Raw genomic sequence first — 15,200 nt, forward strand, 5'->3', positions numbered from 1 at the left:
AGCTTTCTGGATTCTGAATTTCATGTGGATAGAATAGCAAAGAGGGGGTGAGGGTGGGATGGCTGTAAAGGGTGAGGGGCGGGGCAGGGGGTGGATTAGGGGTGAGGAGCAGGGTAAGAGCTAGGGGTACTAGGGGTGAGGGATGGGTCAGGGGGATATTAAGGATGAGGGACGAGGCAGGAGGAGTATTAGGGGTGAGGAACTGGGCAAGAGGGGTAAGGAACAGGGCAGGCGGGGTATAAGGCTTATAACCCCCCCCCCCCAAGACCCTCTACATCAGACACTGTTACATTAATTGAAACACACAGACTCGGAGGTATTAAGCTTAATTAACAAGAGGACTAATTAATGTACTTAACCAGGATATGTCGCTGGGGTATTATTATTATTATTATTACAGATCTACGGGAAACGTTCAGGAGCAAGAGAATTATGCTAGTCGTGAAGCTACTGGTGGCGGCCCTCTGGTGGTCAGGTGAGAAGACTCCAATGTAAACAAACTCGGCTGGGATGAGTGGTGACTTCAGATAGTGTCATGGGATAAAGTTAGCATAGATTAATTTGTTGAGTAAAATTTGTTTAGTGAGTGTGTGTGTGTGTGTGTGTGTGTGCGCGCGCGGGTGTGTGTAATATTCTTATCCATGTACAGTCACCCAAAAAAGTCCTGTCGTCTCTCATCCTGAACCATGAACCCCGAGATTCAGATTCGTGAGCCCGAAGCAGTAGACAATGATAATTTATTCTGTCCATAAACGCTCCGGATTCAAGAGTCTGAATCTCGGGGTTCATGGTTCAGGATAAAAGACGACAGGACTTTTTTGGGGGTGACTTTACGTGTTTCATGTTGATTCTAGGTGTGCGTTCACCAGCCGCCTCCTCCATCACTACCACCAACCACACTGCTGATGGTCGCTACACGTTCCTTCCTACACCCTCCTTACCTGTGAGTGATTTAATTAACACCTCTACCCCCAGCACTTATTATCACCAGACTAACACCACCACATCAACACCATCACACCTACTCCAACACCATCACACCTACTCCAACACCATCACACCACCACCATCACACCACCACCATCACACCACCACCATCACACCAATCACACCTACTCCAACACCATCACACCACCACCATCACACCACCACCATCACACCACCACCATCACACCAACACTACCCTACGCCATAGACTAATATATATCATACTAATATATACTGAACTGCTTGAGATTAATGTAACCTCGTATAAGATCCAGTCAATAGTCAGCCTTCAAACACCTTATCATAGGGACGACCTGGGGAACAAGACCTCGAGCAGGGAGTCCACGAGAGGCAAGACTTAGGTGGTGATGACTCCTGTTCCTCTGGTCCCAAGCACCTCTACCTTCCATCACCAGGAGGAAGAAGAGGAGGAGGAGGAGAAGAAGACGGAGCAGCAGGAGGAAGAAGAAGAGGAGGAGACGGAGGAGAAGGAGGAAGAAGAGGAGGGGGAAGACTAACCCACCAAGTTGTCTTACACACGCACCTCCACCCTCTGGTAACATCATCTCATAACCTGGAGAGGAACAATTCATCACCACCTTCAGAAGCTCACGGGTGAAGTAATAGCCTCTTTATATTATTTTCCTTTCATTTTGTTTACTGCGACACTCAATGGTTTAAGTTTTCCTTGTTACAGTAAAACCTCTATATAACGAACAGTCCGTAAAACCTCTATTAACAAACAGTCCGCTATATGGAGGGTTCACATCTAAAATGGACCTCGATAGATTGGATTGTGCAGTCAAGATTCGGAAAAGATCGAAAACGGAAATTACGACAGTACTAACTAACATCATTTGGGTTTTCTAGTATAATTTATTGTTTTTTAAAGGTACAGGGTTTTGAAGTAGAGGAAAAATGTGGGGTCAAAACGCACCCTCCCCAAAAACCCTGACGAAACGAAACCTAAAGAAATTTCCTAACTTGAGGTTGTGTGAGAAACATACCTTAATGAGCAGACGCTGGAGCATAAATTGATTGTTACTTGTAGGAGGAAGTGGTGGAGTGTAGTCTCGTGATCGTTGTATTCAGCTTGGGACATGTACGGAGTGAAATATTGTTGGTAATGTTTCTTCTTATGGCTGACACGAACCACCCAAGTCATGTTATTCGTTCACAATCGTTTTATATTTAACGTATGAACGCCTGTAGCACTTCACAGAGGCCGGCAGAATACCATGAGCATTGAAATTGACAATAGCAACGACTTCGTTTTCAAATACACGATGAATGGTTTGCCAAGACGAGCAAAAACACCTGTGCAGAGAGAGAAGCCATCTTGCTACTAACCAAATTCAAGGCACTGAACATGCGCAGGAGTATCGTGTGACACCAAGAATACTTGCTTGAGTCAGATGGAAGGTTCTTGAGTGAAATCAAAGTCCAAAATACTCGAAAAATATAAATTTGAGACGGAAACGTAATAGAATATTTTTTGTTTTGTTTTATCTACTCTATATTAATATAAATAGGAAGTTCTGTAGTCCCTGTTCTGTACCTTAACGGACTGCACTCTCCACTGTACTCTCCGTCAAATAAACGCCTCAGTGTATTAGAGATGCAATAACAAACTCAAATAGCTGACTTAAACTAATTCCTTAAGAAGACAACATCGTAAATAGCATCACTGAACCTTAACTCAATGCACTAACTTAGTAATCTAATAGTTAATGAGAAACTTCTATTTAACGGGTAATATGAAGAGGAAATTCGGTTATCACGAGGGTCCGTTTGATGTGAAACTGATTAATTCGAGAAAGAGAGAGAGAGAGAGAGAGAGAGAGAGAGAGAGATTAAACAGGTAATCTATACTTTAATCTTGTTCTTCATCCTGTAATTTACTCTCTCATGACCTTCCATCCCTCCTGTGTGTGACCTCGGACAGTGTGAGCGTTGACCTCATCTCTCCCGGCCTGCTGACCTCCCTGCTGACCTACCTTAACCAGCAGCCTCCCGAGGGTCAACTGGTACTTGCCTACGATGACCTTTTCTCAGGTAACTTAACTTAAACAGGTGTCGTGGGAGAGGGTCATTAAACAGGTGTCACAGGAGAGGGCCATTAAACAGATGTAATGGGAGGGGGCCATTAAACAGGTGTAAAGGGAGAGGGCCATTAAACAGGTGTAATGGGAGAGGGCCATTAAACAGGTGTAATGGGAGAGGGTCATTAAACAGGTATCAACGGAGAAGGCCATTAAACAGGTGTAATGGGAGAGGGCCATTAAACAGGTGTAATGGGAGAGGGCCATTAAACAGGTATCAACGGAGAGGGCCATTAAACAGGTGTAATGGGAGAGGACCATTAAACAGGTGTAATGGAGAGGGCCAAACAGGTATCAACGGAGGGCCATTAAACAGGTGTAATGGGAGAGGACCATTAAACAGGTGTAATGGGAGAGGCCATTACAGGTGTAATGGAAGAGGCCATTAAACAGGTGTAATGTGAGGGCCATTATACAGGTGTAATGGGAGAGGACCATTAAACAGGTGTAATGGAGAGGGCCATTTATATAGGTGTAATGGAAGGGGCCATTAAACAGGTGTAATGTGAGAGCCATTATACAGGTGTAATGGGAGAGGACCATTAAACAGGTGTAATGTAAGAGGCCATTATACAGGTGTAATGGGAGAGGGCCATTAAACAGGTGTAATGGGAGAGGGCCATTAAACAGGTGTAATGGGAGAGGGTCATTAAACAGGTATCAACGGAGAGGACCATTAAACAGGTATCAACGGAGAGGACCATTAAACAGGTGTAATGGGAGGGGGCCATTAAACAGGCGTAATGGGAGAGGGCCATTAAACAGGCGTAATGGGAGAGGGCCATTAAACAGGTGTAATGTGAGAGGGCCATTATACAGGTGTAATGGAAGAGGGCCATTAAACAGGTGTAATGGGAGAGGGCCATTAAACAGGTGTAATGTGAGAGGGCCATTATACAGGTGTAATGGAAGAGGGCCATTATACAGGTGTAATGGAAGAGGGCCATTATATTCACACAAAGGATAACGTCTGCATCACCCTCCATAGGCATCAACAACGACTAAGACAAAATAATGTTGTTTTGGTCCTCGGGATAAAGTGCCAAGTGGATAAACCTTTCGCCTCCTGTCCCGAGGGTCGTTAATCTAGTTCACGCCCGGAGCACCCCTAGTCGACCCAAGTGTGAAGGGGTAACTGAGTTTATATGGGATGTGAAGGACGTCGTATGTGTAGTGCCGGCTATATTGTTTTCTTTTGTGCCGACGGGCTTATGGAACGCACTTTAAAGGTAGGTAGGTAGGTAGGTAGGTAGGTAGGTAGGTAGGTAGGTAGGTAGGGAGGGAGGGAGGCACTCTCCTGCAGGCGCCATGAGGGAGATGGTAAGCCCGTGGTGCTCCGTAACTCATGTGTGACGCTTTCTTCATCAGGGAGATACTTAAGACCTCCCCCCCCCCTCCTTCTCCTCCTCACCACCACCTTTTACCAACACTCCTCAAATTCTCCCGCTGTCTAGACGTCATGACGCAGGTGGTGAACCCAAGGCCCCTTCATGTGACGGCCCAGGTAATGGTGCTCAGGTGTGACGCTCCCTCCGTCAGGCAGTGGCTTCAGGGGGTTCCTCCACACCGCGTGATTTTCCTCCTTCTGTGCGCGCAGCAACATGTGCTGGAGATCTTCCACATGGTGCGTGTCTGATGAGAAATTCTGCTTTGTTAATGTTTATTTTTTATGAGAAATTTCCTTAATATACGATGTAGAGTATAGACTAGATGTGACGATACAGGTGTTCATCAAGAGTTACGAGACAGGTGTTAAAACAGGTGTATGTGTGTGGGTCTCTTGCGACAGATGAGAGAGGATGCCTTGGAGGCTGGCAAGACGATGTGGGTGGTGGTGACTCTACAGGACTACACCGCCTCCTTGGCTCACACCCTCAGGGAACACACTGAGGTCTGGCACTGTGAGGAACGAGTGGTCTGGTGGGCCCCAGTCCTATTAGGCCCCAGCTCTAATGGGTGTCATTTCTAGCGGTTCTTAGTCTTAATTTTTCCCAGTATTAAGGGGTTCTAGTCTAAATATGTCCCATTATGAAAGGTTCTAGTCCTGATGGTGTCTAGATTTAATGGGCCTCATTCTAATAGGCCCCAGTGTTTATGGTTCCTAGTCCAAATGATTTCCTGTCTTAATGGGCCCCAGTTTTAATGCGTCTCAGTTTTAATTGGTTAGCCTCTGTCCTAATGGGCCCCAGTACAGTACCCCAATCTAGTCCACACACCAAACGGTCACCCACATATATATTCTATCCACATATGATATATATTAAGTACGTATAAAATTTATCCACACAGAAATATCCACAAATACCTACCCATATCCTCCAAGAAGTCGCCATACTGTGGAAAGAACGCAAACTTGGCTTCAACACTGACTGAAACTATCTCCCTAATTAGTTTCTTCTTAAAACATAAAGAACAATAATCTCATATTGACACAAAATTGAAGAAACTGAGCGAACGAAAGCTTACCTTAGTTGACGAAATGTATGTGTGTGTGTATGTGTGTGTGTGTGTGTGTGTGTGTGTGTGTGTGTGTGTGTGTGGGTGTGTGGGTGTGTAATGGATATTCAGGTGTAAGAGGTGAAAATATTAATGGTCCCACAGGTGTTGGTGGTAAGACCTGGTTCAGCTGGGACTCTCACCTTGCTCATCACCTTCCTACAACACGACAACAAGGTCAGGTATGTCAACACAGGTGATATCAGTTAATTACTTACCATATATATATATTATCTTTTGAATAGATTACCAGCACAGAAGGAAGATTAGAAGAGTGTCGTTGTTACGTCTTTCTTTGTTGCGTCGTTGTTATGTCTTTCTTTGTTACGTCGTTGTTATGTCTTTCTTTGTTACGTCGTTGTTATGTCTTTCTTTGTTACGTCGTTGTTACGTCTTTCTTTGTTACGTCGTTGTTACGTCTTGGTTGCTACGTCTTGGTTGCTACGTCTTGGTTGCTACGTCTTGGTTGCTACGTCTCCTCAGGAAAGTGTCGTCCTCTGGCCAAAAGCTGATGATATATAAGGCAGGAGGTTTTAAACTTTTGAGGTTAGGTTAAGTTAGGTTAGGTGATTTAGAGAGTCCTACACAGTGTTAGTCTGTTCTCTAACATAAAATACCAACTTAGAAAAAATAGGCCTATCCAGGTCCTTGTATAGGCCTATGGTAAGTATATGGTGATGTTAAGAGACAAGTAGATTCACGTTCTTGCACATTTGCCATTATTGAATCATTTGACCAATCAGGACACGACTTTACACCATACAAAGCGCTTAAGAAATTGTGTTAATGTTGCAATAATCAACATCCACACAACAGGAGATAAAACGCAATTGCAAAAAGTTTAAAATTTCAACCTGAGAGAGAAAGTTATACGGACAGAAAACAGATAAACGAGAGAATTAGAAACACTACAAAAATATGAAAAAAATATATAAAACTACTAAAAAACCCGATGTTAAACAGAGATAAAATTCAGGCAATAAAGGCGATAAAATTCTTCAAACTTTGATATATAAGAACAAAACTTTAAGAGCATCAACAGCCTGGCTTATATAACGAACACTTTAGTTGTAGAAGAGAATGTGAAAAATATTCTCTCGCTATGAAGGAGAGGGGAGATATATTTTAACAGCGTGTTAGAGACGGAAAGATATTTTGACAGTGTGAGAGAGAAGGAGAGAGAGAGAGAGAGAGAGAGAGAGAGAGAGAGAGAGAGAGAGAGAGAGAGAGAGAGAGAGAGAGAGAGATGTGACAGTAGAAAATGGGAGAACAATCGAGAGTGTTGGTGATATATATTCAAATTGATGGAGTGCCAATACACACACACACACACACACACCCACACACATAACAGACCCGATATATCGTACACAGATTTGAGTGTTTGGGCAGCTGGTGGACGAGCCAGGTGAAGGAGAGGAACCACCTGGAGGAGGAGGAGGAGGTTCATCTGCCACTACACCTTCAGCAGTCTCTCTACCACCATCACCACAACCTGCACACTGACTTCCGTGGCAGACAGTTGAGGGTAAGTGTGTCTGTCTGTCTTTATGCTTCAACCAGATCCTCACTTCTCTTATGCGGGTACGTATTTTATGCGGGTACGTATTTTATGAGGGTACGTATTTTATGAGGGTACGTATTTTATGGGGGGAGTACGTATCTTATGGGGTATGTATTATATGGGGTACTTATTTTACTTATTTCACGAGGTACTAATTTTATCAGGTATTTATTTTATGGGGGTAATTATTTCACGGGGTATATAACTGACAGGTTACGTAGTTTACAGTATATATGCTTTATAAATCCCACCAACAATGATAATAATAATAAGTCGTAAAGTCGTAGTTACTCATGTAGGTGGCGGCGGTGGACAACTGGCCGTGGTTTGGGCTGACGGAGGCTGACGACGGGACAACTGTGTCAGACTCGGGGATTGATGTCAGTATTCTCAACACCCTCAGTCAGAAACTCAACTTTACGTGAGTACAAAACTGACAGTCGGAATGTCAGCTGGTCTTCAGTCTTAAAGGGCCCCAGTTTTAATGGCCCCAGTCTTAAAGGGCCCCAGTCTTAATGGACCCAGTTTTAATAGGCCCCAATCTTAATGGGCCCCAGTCTTAAAGGGCCCCAATTTTAATAGGTTCTCGTCTTATTGGGCCCTAGCACTAATGGGTAGGTTAGGTTAGATTGGGGCCTCATTATAATAAAGTACCGTTATAATGAAGTACCGTTATAATGAGGCACCTATGTAATGGCCCGGTGTACCGTTTTGACAGGTACCGTGTGGTGGTACAGGAGGACGGGCAGTGGGGTGGCTCACAGCCTGACGGTACAGTGACGGGGATGATAGGTGTAGTGGCTCGGCAAGAGGCTCACCTGGCCATTGATGAGATCACTATTACAGGTAAGTCACCATCATCACTACTGCTGGTCACTAATACAGGTCTCGTTAGGTTAGGTTAGGTTAGGGACTGCCTGGATTCACTTAGGAGTTGGTTAGCTAATGTTAAGGGTAAAGGCTTGAAAATTAACGAATCCCTTTAAATATTGGTGAATCATGTTGGTGAATTATCTTGGTGACAGCTGCGAGGAAGACTGTAGTCGACTTCACCAGGCCTTACTTCATGGAGTCATCAGCATGTATCTCACGGGCACCAGAAGAGAAGAGTCGGGCCTTCGCTGTGCTCTCACCATTCACCACAGAGGTAAAGAGCCAGGTCACTAGGTTTATGACTTTCACCCATCACCACATAGGTAGATCACTAGGTCACCAGGTCACTAGAGTCGAGACTTTCACCCATCACCACATAGGTAGATCACTAGGTCACCACGTCATTAGGGTCATGACTTTCACCCATCAACACACAGGTAGATCACTAGGTTACTAGGATCATGACTTTCACCCATCAACACACAGGTAGGGCACTAGGTTACTACTACCCAGGTATATAACCAAGTCACCAGGTCAAGAATTTTACACTTCACCATTCAGATAATTCATGGCAGGTCACTAGGTCAAGGTTTAGTCAAATAGGCCCAAGATCTAATAGGCCCAAGATCTAATAGACCTCAATCCTATTGGGCCCCAAACTATTAGTATTGTATTCCCTTTAAGATTGGATCCCCTTGAGATTGGTGTTCCTTACGATTGGAACCCACTATAATTGAACTCCATTTGCATTGGAACCCCTTTATACTGCGGCTCTGTAAGGATTAGGGCCCAATACATGTAGACACTAATCCTAAAGACTAGATTAAGTCAGCTCGGGGCCCTAAAGGTTCCAGGATATACGACAAATTGGGGTCTAATTTTACCTGTGAACCCATAACCAATCAATACCTTATCTCTCCTCAGGTGTGGTTAAGCATTGCTCTAAGTGTGATTGGGATTAGCATAGTTCTCTTCCTGATTGGATTCCTCATTGGCCAGTACCAAGAGGAGGAAGAGGACGCGGTGTTGTCTCTGCAGGAGGTGACCTTCAACATGTACCGTAACTTGGTGGTACAGGGCAATAGACTCCCGACGGTACAGTGGCCCTTGAGGTGCGTCCTGGTGGCATGGTACCTTTACTGCTACTATGTGTACGGTGAGTATGTATGTATGTATGTATGTATGTATGTATGTATGTATGTATGTATGTATGTATCGATAAACAGATTGATCGATTAATGAAAAGATAGATAGATAGATAGCTAGATAGATAGATAGATAGATAGATAGATAGATAGATAGATAGATAGTAATATCCTTACAATATATATATGAACATATCCTCAAACAAACATACAGACATATTAAAAAATCAATCCTTTTATATTACCTCTTAATAGACTTTACCATCACACCTGTTCCCTCCCCCCTCCCCCCTTCTTCTCTCAGCACTGTACTCGGGAACGCTAACGGCAGTGCTGGCGATCCCTGCGTTTGAAAAGCCGATCGACACCCTAAGCGATGTACTGGAAGCCACCAGACACGGTTTTTATCCTGTGGTGATTAAAGAGAGCAGCATTGACTATATGTTTAAGGTGAGTGTTGCTGTGTGGCTGTGAAGGGGTCATGCTGTGTGGCTGTGAAGGGGTCATGCTGTGTGGTTGTGAAGGGGTCATGCTGTGTGGCTGTGAAGGGGTCATGCTGTGTGGTTGTGAAGGGGTCATGCTGTGTGGCTGTGAAGGGGTCATGCTGTGTGGCTGTGAAGGGGTCATGCTGTGTGGCTGTGAAGAGGGTCATGAATGTGAAGGTCATGTGGCTGTCATGCTGTGTGGCTGTGAAGGGGCATGCTGTGTGGCTGTGGATCATGCTGTGTGGCTGTGAAGGGGTCATGCTGTGTGGGGTTGCTGTGTGGTTGTGAAGGGGTCATGCTGTGTGGCTGTGAAGGGGTCATGCTGTGTGGTTGTGAAGGGGTCATGCTGTGTGGCTGTGAAGGGGTCATGCTGTGTGGCTGTGAAGGGGTCATGCTGTGTGGCTGTGAAGGGGTCATGCTGTGTGGCTTTGATATAGATGATTCTTGCCTTGCACACACACACACACACACACACACACATCGCCTCTAATTAGTGATCATCTCCCCCAGGTGGCCACGTCAGGTATCTACCACTACATTGGCCGACTCATTACTAGCGACAAGAACTACGTGGACGCCCCTCCCAATGGTGTGGCCTCGGTAAGTGGCTATCCCCAATGGTGTGGCCTCCGTAAGTGTAAAAAATTGGTTTCAAGAATAAATACACGCGGATGCCCTCCTTGTGGTAAGCTGAGTCTCTCCCTCCGACAGGTGCTGCTGGGGAAGGCTGCCTACATCGACGCCCGCCTGAGCTCCGAGATACAGATGATGATTCAAGGTAGGGTCTTTAAGCTCTTGTCACTATCATCTTTTAAAGCCATTAGCAAGTCACTATCATTCTTTTAAACTCAATCTCTCGCCATTCAGTTCATTGTACTTTGGAATCTGCTTGTTTAATAATAATAATAATAATAATAATAATAATAATAATAATAATAAACGGTTTATTAATAGAGTTGCAGCCGGTGGCTGAAAATATACAGATTTACATTTGATTTAGACATAATGATATGCGTTGAATACATTTACAGGGCTGTACCGTACATAAATCAGGAGTTGTTTATTATTTTAACAATAGATGGGATGGTGCTGTTCTTATATTTATCGGTGATGGCTCTTATGGGTTGGATTTTGTTGTAGTGGCGAACTGCGCGAGGTGGGCGGGGGGCTGCCCGTGGCAGGAGGTGGCGATGACGAGGGTGGTGCAGTAGTTCACTGCCAAACCTTGCCAGTGCTTGGTGGTGGAGGTCACTGAGGGATGGCATTTCCAGGGTGGAGAGAGCGTTGATGTAGCCGGAGTATTCTGCGCCGAGCATGATTCTGCAGGCCCTTTTCTGTACCTTCTGTAGCCGACGTTGTTGGGTGGAGTTGAGAGAAGACGACCAGGCTGGTGATGCATACGGTAGTTTGGGGAGAATAAAGGTTGTGTCCATACTAAGCAAAACAGGGTGTATGTTATTGTTATTGTTATTATTATTATTATTATTGTTGTTATAGCCGTTCTCCTCTGGTCTCCAGGTCGAGAGAAGTTCTTCATTGGTCGACAAAGCTTTTTCCCACAAAGTTACGGGATAGTGTGTAGTAAAGGAGCCTTCTACAGGGACGTCTTTGATCGAGTGTACGTATCTCTCTCTCTCTCTCTCTCTCTCTCTCTCTTTCTTTAGCCAGTACACTCCATTGTTTTTGGTATGCATTGCAATCACGGATTTATTTTTGTATGGAAACCGAGTTGAAAATCCCATCATTGGTATCTAACCTACACGCCGCCCCCTCCGAATGACTCTGGTCGTGCGTCTGGTAGTGACCAACTGGCTGGCACCATCACCGACATTATCGTACGGTGCATGATGGCGGAGAGCTTAAGAACAAGATAAGGTGTAAAATACTTACTGCCTTTTGGATAATCTTGGGAGTGGAATTCCCAAGTGACTGCCAAGATTCACTAGAACAGGTTTAATGATTTTTAGAGGATTTACCTATCCACATCTATCCTCACCTCTTTCAATTTAGACAAGGATAGATATATCAGCATAAATGCACCCATCTATCCAAATTACATCTCTCCGTAACCTCATCTCTACCCTACAACCTATCCTATGGTACTAGTCCTCCTCTCTATCCACTTACTGCTAATCCCAGGTCCACTCTACAGGCTGGAGCGCATAGTGGAGGCCGGCTTAGTGGACAAGTGGAAGACGGACGAGATTCTTAAGCTGGGCCAAGGGGCTTCCTCGGCCGGTGGACTAGGGCGGGCCAAGAGAGGCAGAGGACCAAGAGCCATCACCTTGACTCACCTGCAAGGGTCCTTCTTCGTCTACGTCATGGGCTTGGCACTGGCACTACTTACTCTTCTGATGGAGCAGGTGGTGAATGGGTCTCACTCCTCCTACAGGGTATGTAGAGAGAGAGAGAGAGAGAGAGAGAGAGAGAGAGAGAGAGAGAGAGATAATATACACCTAATATATATTATAATTATTGTCTTATATAATATACTTTGATAGGAGTTAAATGATTCACAAGACTAATTTTATATATTAATTTTTTCTTTACTTTTCAGCCCAAGTCATCTCCGTCACGTTAATGCTTTGTGATCCAGCGACACATCTTCAGAAACTAATTTGAAATATTTAACAATAACAAAGACAATAACAATAATAATAATAATTACTTTTCGTTATATTTCGCACAATTTGCTCACCAGATGACGCTGATATGACTTTACTACACAATAACCCTCAGCGATGGTCTAAAAATGTGTGTAATTGTGATCAAATTGCACAAGATTGGATACCACAGCACCATTTATCCCGTAATAGCTTAGTTTTCGGCGATAGTATTCTTAAAGCTTCGTAAATTAAGCTTTTCCCCGTTCCTGGAGATGGCAGAACGCCTGTAAATGGTTAACTTACTCTAAAATGGCCACCGAATTATACTGAGACTCTATCTTAACTGTATACCTTCACTTAGCACCAGTTAGGAGACAAAATTAACACAGAGACGCTACCTTAACTAGATACGTTCACTTAGCACCAGTTAGACGACAAAATTAACACCGAGACTCTACCTTAACTAGATACGTTCACTTAAGAGGCAAAATGAAGGAAATTAATTACTGTGAATTTTAAAACTGAAAATACAAATTGTATCGTAATAGCTCAAGGCTTTCTTAAAATGTATAACAAAATTAAACTTTTTTCACCTTAATTATTTTTGTATGTTATTGACCACATAAGATTATTTTTGTTTTTTATTTAATGTAATAATTAATCTTCATCAAAATACAGTTAAGAATAGGTAAAAATTAAGGTCCCTAATTTACCTTAGAGTCTTATTTAGGTAAACTTAAAAGAGAGCAGTAAAATATATATATATATATTTTACCGACTTAAATATATGGAAAATACCTCCCATGAATGAGGTAATATTCCTTTGATGCTTTATAAGCAATTTTTCAGTACTGTAGTGATTTTTTTATGGAAAGTCTGATTAGAAAGTAATGTGGGTGGAAGGTGTGTATATACGTATGTATGTATGTATGTATGTATGTATGTATGCATGTATGTACTTTCTCATTTTGTTCCTTCTTCTCTACGTGTCCATATTTGCTTTCCCTCCTCCAACAAAGAACCTCACACCTCCCTCCCTCCCTTCCTCCCTCCCTTCCTCCCTCCCTCCTTGACCCAACAGGTACGATCCAGAAATAGCCCTGCAGGTGGTGTCAGGTAAGGAGGAGAGAGAGGTCAGGTGAGGTCAAGCAGTATGTCTCACCATGGTGGTCAGGTCAGTGGCGCTGGTGCTAGTCCTTCTATCTGTAGCGGGAGGGAGGGAGGCGTTACGTATATTTGAAGGAGGTGTTGCAGAAGTCATAGGAATCACTGGGGGAGGCCCAAGACTGGCTGGAAGAGGTTTAAGGATCCCCAGGGAAGGTTTAAAACCACCTGCAGGATATGTTGAAGGAGAATCCCTGAGAGTTCCTGAAGGAGGCACTGAAGGAGCTCTGGATATCCCTATTGTAGACCCTGCAGGAGAGGAACTGGATGTACATAGAAATTACGCTCCAAAACACAGAGCCGTCACTCTACGAGACACAGAACACCCTGAAGGAGGCGCTGCTGGGGATGACTCTACAGCCGAAGGGGGAGGTGAGTGAGTACTGATTACCTAACCTAACCTAACCTAACCCTTGCCACAAAACACGGTTCTGTAAGTATTTCCCGGCCTAGTTTAAATCACCTGAAGATTGACCACCCTAACGCTAACCCTAACAAACCTATAGCTTAATCTAATCTAACCTAACCCGTAGGTAGCGTGAGGGTGATTAATGTTCAGGTGAATTAAGCTGAGTGGAACGAATCTTCAGGTGATCCAAACAAAGATATTGAATTCAAACCAAATTAGTGTAGTTAGTGAATTTTAGTAAAAGAACATTCAGAAAGTATGAGTTTTGGGTTTTAGTGGAGAAAAAAGGTTTAATTCAGAGTCGTCAAAAGGAACTAGTTTTCAATTCAACAAAATACTCGTCAACATTTAACAACAGGTTTCAACTCTGTTTATTTTCCCAGGAAATGTTTGTCAGAAGGGTTTAACATTAATTGCCTTTGAGTGCAAGGATGTGTGTGTGTGTGTGTGTGTGTGTTAACCAAGTTATCCATGGATATTAAATCTGGTATTGTTTACCTTATGGGTTGAAACCGAGATAAGGAAAGCCAAGAGGAATAATGAGGTAAGGATAGCAAGGGAGGCGAAGACAAACCCCAAAGGATTCTACCAAATGTATCAAACTAAAACACGAGAAAAGATTGGACCAATAAGGTCAGATACCGGCGAACTCACTCATAACGACGGAGAAATGAGCAATAATTTGAATAAATATTTTTCAACAGTTTTCACCACCGAAAATTTAAACATGATACCCGAGGCACCGACTCTATTCAGAGATAGTGAAGAAAACAAATTAAGCGAGATAGTAATGACTAGTAACGATATTAGTTAGCAAATAGACAAACTAAAGCCTAATAAGTCGCCTGGTCCCGATGAGATATTTGCCAGAGTATTAAAGGAATGTAAGGAAGAGCTTAGTATGCCCTTAGCAAAGTTGTTTAACATGTCCTTAAAAACAGGTGTAGTACCAGAATCTTGGAGGATAGCGAATGTAATACCGATTTTCAAGAAGGGGGATAGATCACTATCCTCTAACTACCGCCCAATCAGTCTAACATCAATAGTAGGCAAATTACTGGAAGCAATCATTTCAAACCCTATTCGAAATCACCTGGAGAAGCACAGATTGATCAATGATTCCCAGCATGGCTTCACAAGTGGACGTTCTTGTGTAACTAATCTATTAACATTCTTTTCATCAGTTTTCGAATCGGTGGACGAGGGGCACAATTATGATGTGGTATATCTCGACTTTAGCAAAGCCTTCGACAGCGTCCCCCACGAAAGACTAATTAGAAAGGTAGAAGCACATGGCATCAAAGGTAACATCCTTAAATGGATTAGGGCATGGTTACAGGACAGGAAACAGCGAGTGAGCATTAACGGC

At 43.6% G+C, this 15,200-nt stretch overlaps 2 protein-coding genes across 2 annotated transcripts; both read left to right on the plus strand.

The window, feature by feature from the left end:
- Positions 1–432: 432 nt before the first annotated feature.
- On the plus strand, positions 433–7,574 carry LOC121864694. Its single transcript, XM_042363852.1, has 7 exons — positions 433–475; positions 855–943; positions 1,295–1,602; positions 2,933–3,042; positions 4,544–4,713; positions 4,879–4,980; positions 7,449–7,574. The coding sequence occupies exons 1-7, from the start codon at positions 433–435 to the stop codon at positions 7,572–7,574; spliced, it is 948 nt and encodes a 315-aa protein (XP_042219786.1).
- Positions 6,910–12,856, plus strand: LOC121864712 (glutamate receptor 1-like). Its single transcript, XM_042363869.1, has 11 exons — positions 6,910–7,113; positions 7,449–7,570; positions 7,868–7,995; positions 8,175–8,296; positions 8,947–9,178; positions 9,472–9,617; positions 10,163–10,252; positions 10,364–10,430; positions 11,171–11,270; positions 11,805–12,045; positions 12,210–12,856. Exons 3-11 carry the CDS (start codon positions 7,935–7,937, stop codon positions 12,231–12,233), a joined length of 1,083 nt encoding a protein of 360 aa, XP_042219803.1. The 5' UTR covers positions 6,910–7,113; positions 7,449–7,570; positions 7,868–7,934; the 3' UTR covers positions 12,234–12,856.
- The last annotated feature ends 2,344 nt before the right edge of the window (positions 12,857–15,200 follow it).

The sequence above is a fragment of the Homarus americanus genome, unplaced genomic scaffold, assembly GCF_018991925.1.
Source record: "Homarus americanus isolate GMGI-L3 unplaced genomic scaffold, GMGI_Hamer_2.0 scaffold57965, whole genome shotgun sequence".
NCBI classification, from domain to species: Eukaryota; Metazoa; Arthropoda; class Malacostraca; order Decapoda; family Nephropidae; genus Homarus; species Homarus americanus.

Coding starts and splice junctions, on each gene's coding strand:
- LOC121864694 (XM_042363852.1), top strand. CDS start 433: ATGCTAGTCGTGAAGCTACTGGTGGCGGCCCTCTGGTGGTCAG. Junction 944..1,294: donor TTCCTACACCCTCCTTACCT/GTGAGTGATTTA, acceptor ACCTTATCATAG/GGACGACCTGGGGAACAAGA. Junction 3,043..4,543: donor CTACGATGACCTTTTCTCAG/GTAACTTAACTT, acceptor CCCGCTGTCTAG/ACGTCATGACGCAGGTGGTG.
- LOC121864712 (XM_042363869.1), top strand. CDS start 7,935: ATGATAGGTGTAGTGGCTCGGCAAGAGGCTCACCTGGCCATTGATGAG. Junction 9,179..9,471: donor TTACTGCTACTATGTGTACG/GTGAGTATGTAT, acceptor TTCTTCTCTCAG/CACTGTACTCGGGAACGCTA. Junction 10,253..10,363: donor CTCCCAATGGTGTGGCCTCG/GTAAGTGGCTAT, acceptor TCCCTCCGACAG/GTGCTGCTGGGGAAGGCTGC.